Source organism: Sabethes cyaneus, chromosome 1 (genome assembly GCF_943734655.1).
Source record: "Sabethes cyaneus chromosome 1, idSabCyanKW18_F2, whole genome shotgun sequence".
Taxonomy (NCBI): Eukaryota; Metazoa; Arthropoda; class Insecta; order Diptera; family Culicidae; genus Sabethes; species Sabethes cyaneus.
The window spans coordinates 75,038,080-75,048,049 of NC_071353.1; the positions used below are offsets into that span (position 1 = coordinate 75,038,080).

Consider the following 9,970-nt stretch of genomic DNA (forward strand, 5'->3'; position numbering starts at 1 on the left):
CGAGATGCACGTAGCTGTGCAGCGACTGTAGGAGTACTTTCAACGTTGGTGCAACGCTGCATGGATGCACCCAGTATTAAGGCCGGTATGCAGTAGTCGACGTGCGTGACATCGAAGGTGATAATGGGGGGCCCCCATTAAGTGTTCAGGTCAGATTAGCTTTAAGAAACATAGTTTTTAAAACAATATGAAAATGTTCAAATGCTTCCTTTGTATCTGTGCGTTAATTTATCGGCTGCTCAGGCCTTTCAGCCGGCAAGTTTAAGAGTCTCTACCTGAAGGGCACGAACACCTGATGATCTGTTAATTGAATTGAAATACGACACTTACCAATGAATGTACCATTTGTTTTATCATTGAGCATTGCTTCCTTATAGCGTTTTGACAAGTCCTGTTACTAATAACAGAAAACTGTTACATTGGCACCACATCGGCACATGAAATACGACACTTACAAATGAATGTACCATTTGTTTTATCATTGAGCATTGCTTCCTTATAGCGTTTTGACAAGTCCTGTTACCAATAACAGAAAACTCTTGCATTGGCGCCCATACAGAAAAACCCACTTCCGCATAAATTGTAAATTACTGGAATTGTTAATGAGTGATTAGTGAACATTAAGCAAATAGTCAGTAATACAAGTAGAAATCATCATGGATTTAGAACATCTCTTCCAAGATGAATTGGATTTCGAACTGGCAGTGAGAACAGTGCAAGGGCTAAGAGGAAAGGACCGCCACTGGAAAACGGCACGATTAATTCAACTTTTGAACAAGGAAAACAGCGGAGAACTCGAGGTACCAAAATCCTCTATACACGTTCTATCTGATGCAGATAATATATACCAGTGTCAAGCGAAGCTTCCACCAATCAATCATGCTTTAGAAGCGGCTTTTCGGAAGAGTGAGAAGGAGCAAGTAATAATATGTAGATCCCGCTTACTGCACTACAAATTCCGTTTTTCCCTAATAACGGATTCGATGCTAACCGAAAACGGTAATAAGACGATGCTGAAAATCAATACAACTTTGCACAATATAGAAGAATTTCTCAATTTGGTGAGTCAGAGTCAACACGACGGGCAGATAGATCACAATCCAGAAGGAGTTCCGGGAGATCCAGAGATGCGACAAAGACTCAAAATATCGCAACTTCAGTCGAGTATATTGGAGACCTCTCAACAGCAGCACCAATCAGAGCAGGATCCTCAGCAACAGCAGTCTCTTACATCGAACAACCAAATAACACAAGAAACGCCATTAGGACAAGAGATTCAAACTCAACAACGGCGGGCAAGTCAGCAGTCAATCCAACAACAACAAGAGCAGCGACGTCCAGAACAAGAGCAGCAGCTTCAACAACTGCGGCGAGACCAGCAGATCCAACAACTGTTGAATCAGATGCAACTGCAACAACAACACTTAGAACAACAGTTACGCCATGAGCAGAACCAACGCCTACAGATGGAATCGCAGCTTCAAGAGTACCGTGTAAGCACCATATTCAAAACAGTGCCTAATTCTGAACAGTTGCAAATTTTTCTTAAAAATTGTCAAAACTCTAGTTATTTGAACCATTTAAATAACAGGAAATGATCAGATGTAGTGACTAAATTGTTTAAATAGCTGGAATTTTGACAATATTTATGAAAAATTTGCAACTGTTCAGAATTAGGCACTGTTTTGAATATGGTGCTTGCACGGTACCGGAGTCAAGGTTTCTTACCGTCAGCAAACTTAAACAATCAAGCTAGAGATGATTCCGTACGGTTCCGGAGATCATTTAGCGCGGATATCCAACAACCAATTACAAATAGGTTCTCCCAACCAGTACATAAATGGCCTTTCGAATACGCAGGTCAATCAAATATCATTCAATTAGGTGAATTCCTTAATCAAGTGTACACTTACGCCGATACGGAAGGCATTGATGAACAATCCCTGCTTCGTTCAATTAAACACTTACTTAAGGGCCGAGCGCTACTCTGGTATACACGCTCCTATCTTCACCTTACTAGTTGGGAAGTATTCAAAGGGGAGATCAAGCAAGAATTTCTACCACCGAATTATTCCGAGATAATTAAACAAGATTTGTATTTACGCTTTCAAGGTCCAAACGAATCTTTCACAACGTTCTATCGAGATCTTCTAGCTGCCTTTGAGATTGTAGAACCAGCAATGTCAGAATCAGAGAAATTGTCCATCGTAAATTCTCATCTAAATGCAGACTACATTCCAATAGCCACAGCTTCCCGTAAAACTACTATCAAAGAATTAGTCGCGGCTTGCAAAGAATTCGAAGTGTCACGGTTATACTCGGTCAGAGGTAGAGCTTCTACTATTCCTCGTATACCTTGGAGCAGATCTGAACATGCATCCTTCCAACGTCCACCAACAAACAGGTCAGAGAATTTTGGTCGATCCTCATTTGGTAAGCAACAATTCAACAGAGAACTGTAGTGTCCGGCAGTGTCAGTCACTTTCAATTTCAACTGAAACACTTCGGAGCACAAAACAAGCACATCCATTAAAGTCTACGTTCATCTAAAAACTGACTCTTTGTCTAAGTGCATAATATATCATGCCCCAGTATGCGTAAGAGCTAAATTGAACGATTTATGATTTCTCTCTTTGTCTCTTATCGTTCGTATGACGAACTCTCGCAACACATGCAAAGGAATTTCAGTACACTGAAGCAAATAATTTAGTTTCATTAGATTTAATTTTACACTGATTCATCTAACTCGGCACGTTCCCTACATTCACCCTCTTTTCTACTCTTCTAGTAAATTATCCTAAAAAATTTTATTATCATCATCATTTTCGTCAACATCACTATAATTTTCATCATAACCATCAACATTCTCCTTACTATCAGTCATTTTTATCATCATCATCATCATAATCATCATTTTCATCATTACCGTTATTGTTTTCGTTATTTCCTTCATGATTTTCTTCATTACTATCTTTATTTTCATCATGACCATCATCATTTTCGTCATGACCATCACTATTTTCGTCATTACCATTTCCGTTTTCGTCATTTCTGTCATTTCTATCATTATCGTCATTTTCATTACCATATTCGCCATTACCATTTTCATTTTCGTCATTACCATCTCCGTTTTCGTCATTACCATTTTTTATTATTACCATTACCATTTTCGTCATAACCATTACTATCTTTATTTCCGTCATTCCCATCATCATTTTCGTCATTGCCATCTTCATATTCATCATTTTCATTTTCGTCATCATCATCATTTTCATCATTACCGTCATTATTTCTGTTATTTCCTTCATGGTTTTCTTTATTACCATTTTTATTTTCGCGATTACCATCTTTTTTTCGTCATTTTCATCGTCATTTTCGCCATTGCCATGTTCATATTCGTCATTTCCAGATTAATTTTCGTCATCATCTTCATGTTTGTCATTATCGTCATCATTTTCGTTAATTTCTTCATGGTTTTCTTCAAAGCCATTAGAATTTTCGTCGTTACCATCTTCATTTTTACGATTACCACTTTTATTTTCGTCATTACTGTCACCATTTCCGTCATTATCATTAACATTCTGGTTATTACCATCACCGTTTTCGTCATTGCCATCTTCATTTCCGTCAGTTCTATCATCATTATCACTTTTATTACCATTACCATTTTCGTCATAACCATGATTACTTTCGTCATTACCATCTTTCTTTCCGTCATTTCCATCATCATTTTGTTCATTGCCATTTCATATTCATCATTTCCATTTTCATCATCATTTTCGTCATTACCGTCATTATTTTCGTTATTTCCTTCATGGTTTTCTTCATTACCATAAACATTTTTGTCATTACCATTTTCATTTTCGTGATTTCCATTTTTATTTGCGTCATTTCCATCATCATTTTCGTCATTACTCTAAACATTTTCGTCATAAGCATCTCCGTTTTTTTTGTCATTACCATCTTCATTTCCCTCGTTATCGTCGTTTTCATTATGACCATTACCATTTTTGTCATAACCATCATTATCTTCGGTATTACCATCTTTATTTCGGTTTGTCATATTCGTCATTTCCATCTTTATTTTAGCCATTTCTATCGTCATTTTCGTTATCCTTATCATCGTGTTAGCATCATCCTTTTGCCAGAATAATGTTGTGAAATTGATGTACTCCGTGCTTCTCATCTCAATACTCAAGAGAAATATATGGGAAAAGCTGACAAAAAGGACACACACAAGCGAGTTATTTACTAGAACGTTCTTCTCAAGGGAGCTATCGTACAGAAGCAATTCACAGCATTCACAGAGGCACTCAAACCATGCACACCAGTGCATTTCAATAAAGTAAGACGCGCACAAGCGTCTATCGCACACAAGCGATTCATACGCACAGGAGCGATTTCCAACAGCCCTCTCAGAGGCGTTCATCTACGCATACCAGCGTATTTCAATACATTATTCTGCCTTCCCAGAGGCACGAATTTCAATAGCCCTCCCAGAGGCGTTCAATCTACGCATACCAGCGTATTTCAATACATTATTCTGCCTTCCCAGAGGCGCAAGAATCATACATTTTAACAGCCCTCCCAGAGGCGTTTAATCTACGCATACCAGCGTATTCTATAAAGGCGACGAATGATGTACGCAAGCATGCGTACGTGCGAAAGCTAATTTTCGTAGGATTTACAAAGCAAAAAGACGCGCACAAACGTCTTTAATCCGTGTCAAATAAGCGTCTGTCAGACGCCATCGTGCATTCACTCAGTCTATCTAGAAACTTTACTCACCCTTTGGAAGCATCTTCCTTCTGCGCCAATGTAGTGTCCGGCAGTGTCAGTCACTTTCAATTTCAACTGAAACACTTCGGAGCACAAAACAAGCACATCCATTAAAGTCTACGTTCGTCTAAAAACTGACTCTTTGTCTAAGTGCATAATATATCATGCCCCAGTATGCGTAAGAGCTAAATTGAACGATTTATGATTTCTCTCTTTGTCTCTTATCGTTCGTATGACGAACTCTCGCAACACATGCAAAGGAATTTCAGTACACTGAAGCAAATAATTTAGTTTCATTAGATTTAATTTTACACTGATTCATCTAACTCGGCACGTTCCCTACAAGAACAAGCTAACGCAGTTGAATTAATCACAAAAGAAGAGGATTGGAACCAACTTGACATTCGAGAAAGAGAAGCTTTTCAACAGAACACCGCATTACAATATGAGACAGCTGCCAATGCAACGGAAGAAGTGAACGCAGTTCGCCTGCAAAATAACTGGAGAGAGCGACAAAATGTAAATTCTGCGGAACCAAACAACGGAGAACAACCTAGAAGGGACCAAAGATCAATCATCATCTGTTGGCAGTGTGAAAAGCCAGATCACACGTATCCAAACTGTCCCAACCAGAAACAGTTCCTCTTTTGCTACAGTTGTGGGAAAAAGGGAAGTACCACTCGTAACTGCGAAAATTGCATTGCAAGATGGATGCAGCTGGACTCGGCAAATGCTTCACAGCAGTCGGGAAACCGCAGGTGGGAGACTCAATAACGAAGGGTGTAGTCTCTCCCGCTACAACCAATGTCCCTTCACTTATTAAAATCACCGCAATCTTCAAAGCCGAATCAATCCTTATAGATCCAAACAACCATGACAATCGTCCATATGCACATATCAACATCCTAGGTCGTCGGCTACGTGGACTCCTGGATAGCGGTGCCACTTGCAGTTTGATAGGTGGTTCACTATGTAAAATATCAGCCGAATTGGGATTAACCAAATTTCCCGTTAACGGAGAAGTTAAAACAGCGGATAATTCTGCTCATTCAGTATCGTTTTTCTCTCTTGTCCCCATCTCCTACAACAACAGGAACATCACTATGCCGATGCTCTTCATCGAGACGATGCCAGCAATTGTCATTCTGGGGATGGACTTTTGGTCCAAATTTGGTGTCACAGCAAGTGTGTGCGGAATCCTGACCAATAGCAAACCCGAATCCTCAATTATTGACTCATTGTCGATACCCGACAGACAGCGACTGGAAACAGTTATTCAAAAGTTCCCTACTTCGCAGAAAAGGGGAAGTCTGGGAAGAACAAACCTCTATTATCACAAGATCGATACAGGAAACGCACCCCCTTTCAAGCAAAAGCACTATCCGATGTCCAAATTCGTGTTGGAGCAATTGAACGAAGAAGTTGACCGTATGTTGGAGCTGAGAGTAATCGAGAATGCCATATGTTGTCCATGGAACAACGCGACGGTAGCAGTTAAAAAGAAGGACGGATCCATGAGATTATGTTTGGATGCACGAAAACTAAACTCGGTGTTGGTGCAAGAAGCATATCCGATCCCTCACATAGCTTCGATCATGAATAATTTGAGTGGCTCAAAATTCTTATCTTCCATTGATTTGGAATCAGCATTCTGGCAGATACCACTCGAAAATGAGTCTAAGCAAAAAACCGCGTTCACCATCCCTCAGAGAGGACACTTTCAATTCACTGTAGTTCCCTTTGGGTTATCAACGGCCAGTCAGGCACTTTCACGCATCATGAGTCACCTGTTCATCGACCTCGATCCGAAGGTCTTTATATATCTTGACGATTTGGTTTTAGCCACCGAAACTCTCCAGGAACATTTGGACCTCCTGGAGGAAGTCGCACGAAGGCTCGAGAGCGCAGAGTTGACGATCAACGCAGAAAAGTATTTTGTAGGAAAAGCTTGAAATATTTGGGCTGTGTGTTGGACGAAACGGGATGGCACGTTGACGACGAAAAAATAGAGGCAATCAGCAAGTTTCCTACTCCAACTACTAAAAAGGAAGTTCAACGGTTTATCGGAATGTGTGGTTGGTACCGGAGATTTATTAACCGTTATGTGTTCGACAAAAAAAAACACCTTTAAGTGCTCGACAAGGGTACCCGGGTACCCACAAATTGAAACGCTTGTAACTTTGGCAATTTTTGACCGATTCGGACACTTTTACCACCAAAAGATTCAGGAACTTATCCACTTCCAGTGTGGTTATAACAGAGCCGGAAGTGGCTCATCTGGTTCCCGGAAATCCGGCAGTCCAAGGATGTGTTCCGGAATTAAAGCACTTTTTATATTTTTGGATGTAATTATAGTAATATGGGTGTCCAAAGTTCTTCCAATTACTCCGAAAGGTCATTCTTCATTGTTTTAAGACAATACAATGATATATCCTTGGAATGGCCATTCTGTGACAAGTTCCCGTGGGACCTCCTGTGGCCATAAAACTGTTTGGTTTGCAACACTGGCAATATGGGTGTCCAAATTCATGAAATTACTCCAGAAGGTCATTTTTGATTATTTTGATTCTATCTGATGATTTTTCCACGGCATGGCCATTCCGGAACATATTCCCGTGGGGCTTCACAGTTGTCCAAAACCAAAAATATGTGCGCATTAGAGTTTTGAGTGGGAAAACTTGATTTTAGGTTTATGGAACCTTTGGGAGAGTTTCTTGAAATTAAAAGTTCTATCGTATGGTGAAATTAAAATTTTGAATAATCCCCCTAAAAGTGAAATAAAAAATTTATTTTTCTGCAGCTTCAATATAACACATTGATGAGTTCTGCAAAGTTTTAGAGCATATTATTACAAGAAATTTTGCTGAAGACCGTAACCTTCTATCTCTTCAGCGAAGATAGAAAAGTCCTATTTCTTATATGTGAATCTTCAAAATCAGTTTTTCTATTTTAGCTCTTTTTGTAGTTGTTGTATGATTTTTTCATGTTCTATAAAGTTGTACAAATAGTAAAAATAAACAACTTTGCCGAATGTAGTATACCTCTATCTTTGCTTATTTAGGAGCTGTAAAACTTTTGTTATAATAAATACCCTAATTTTGATCCCCAATTACGCGACTATGCACAGACGGATACAAATCAAACTTCCTGACTTTTTGTAGTTTTTTAGTTAGTTTCAGATTCATGTAATGTAATTTGTATCTGTTTGTGCATAGTTGAGTAATTCGGGGTCAGATTTAGGATATTTATTATAACAAAAGTTTTACAGCTCCTAAATAAGCAAAGATAGAGGTATACTACATTCGGCAAAGTTGTTTATTTTAACTATTTGTACAAATTTATAGAACATGAAAAAATCATACAACAACTACAAAAAGAGCTAAAATAGAAAAACTGATTTTGAAGATTCACATATAAGAAATAGGACTTTTCTATCTTCGCTGAAGAGATAGAAGGTTACGGTCTTCAGCAAAATTTCTTGTAATAATATGCTCTAAAACTTTGCAGAACTCATCAATGTGTTATATTGAAGCTGCAGAAAAATAAATTTTTTATTTCACTTTTAGGGGGATTATTCAAAATTTTAATTTCACCATACGATAGAACTTTTAATTTCAAGAAACTCTCCCAAAGGTTCCATAAACCTAAAATCAAGTTTTCCCACTCAAAACTCTAATGCGCACATATTTTTGGTTTTGGACAACTGTGAAGCCCCACGGGAATATGTTCCGGAATGGCCATGCCGTGGCAAAATCATCAGATAGAATCAAAATAATCAAAAATGACCTTCTGGAGTAATTTCATGAATTTAGACACCCATATTGCCAGTGTTGCAAACCAAACAGTTTTATGGCCACAGGAGGTCCCACGGGAACTTGTCACAGAATGGCCATTCCAAGGATATATCATTCTATTGTCTTAAAACAATGAAGAATGACCTTTCGGAGTAATTGGAAGAACTTTGGACACCCATATTACTATAATTACATCCAAAAATATAAAAAGTGCTTTAATTCCGGAACACATCCTCGGACTGCCGGATTTCCCGGAACCAGATGAACCACTTCCGGCTCTGTTATAACCACACTGGAAGTGGATAAGTTCCTGAATCTTTTGGTGGTAAAAGTGTCCGAATCGGTCAAAAATTGCCAAAGTTACAAGCGTTTCAATTTGTGGGTACCCGGGTACCCTTGTCGAGCACTTAAGGGGTAAAAAAATTCGAAGCCCCCCCATTCCACCCCCTTAAGTACTACATGAAAACTTATTTTATGAAAAGTTGCAATTCAACTAGTTCTTAGATGTCACAGAGTTTCAGTATCCTTGATCAAAGAAAACTTTAGAATTTCGTACTTTGAAAGCTGAAAAGGTACCCGGGTACCCTGTCGAACACATAACGGTTAAAGACTTCTCACGAACCGCGGCTCCGCTCACAGAACTCACCAAAGCCAAATCCAAATTCCGGTGGACAGAACAATGCGAGAAGGCCTTCCAAACTCTCAAGTGTCATCTCAGCACGGCACCAGTTCTCTCAACTCCTGATTATTCAAAACCCTTCGCAGTTGCTTATGACGCCAGCGACGTTGCCATAGGAGGCGTGCTTACGCAGGACATAGAAGGCAAGGAAAAGGTGATATGCTATTTCTCCCAGAAGCTTTCGTCCTCCGAACGAAAATACTCTGTGACCCAACGAGAGTGCCTTGCCGTAATTCGGTCCATCGAAAAGTTTCGAGGATACCTCGAGGGTACGCACTTCACCGTCTATTGTGATCACTCGAGCTTGACGTACTTAAAGACGATGAAGAACCCTACCGCTCTCCTAGCCAGGTGGATTCTTCGTTTAAACGCCTATTCCTTTGATATAAAATACCGGAAAGGAATTGCAAACGTTGTTCCAGACTGTTTGAGTCGAGTGCAGATAGTGAACACACTCCAACATCCAATATCCACGCTTCCAGTAACGTCAGATCCATGGTACGATAAGCTTGTGCAAGACGTTCAGGCGAATCCCGATAAGTTCGTGGACTTCAGAGTTGTCGGAGAGCACCTCTACAAAAATTGTATAACGAAGAACGAAGCGGGAACCAAGTGTCATCGATGGAGGAAAGTGGTTCCTACGCATCTACGGCGAGAGATACTGTATCGAAACCACGATATCCCCACGGCAGCCCACCTTGGCGGAGAACGTACGCTA

At 39.7% G+C, this 9,970-nt stretch overlaps 1 protein-coding gene across 1 annotated transcript; it reads left to right on the top strand.

Moving 5' to 3' along the window:
* The first annotated feature begins 656 nt into the window (after positions 1-656).
* On the top strand, positions 657-5,553 carry LOC128745837 (uncharacterized). Its single transcript, XM_053842908.1, is given in 3 exon segments — positions 657-1,486; positions 1,757-2,463; positions 5,126-5,553. Coding segments are annotated over 3 exon segments (1,965 nt in total).
* Positions 5,554-9,970: the final 4,417 nt, after the last annotated feature.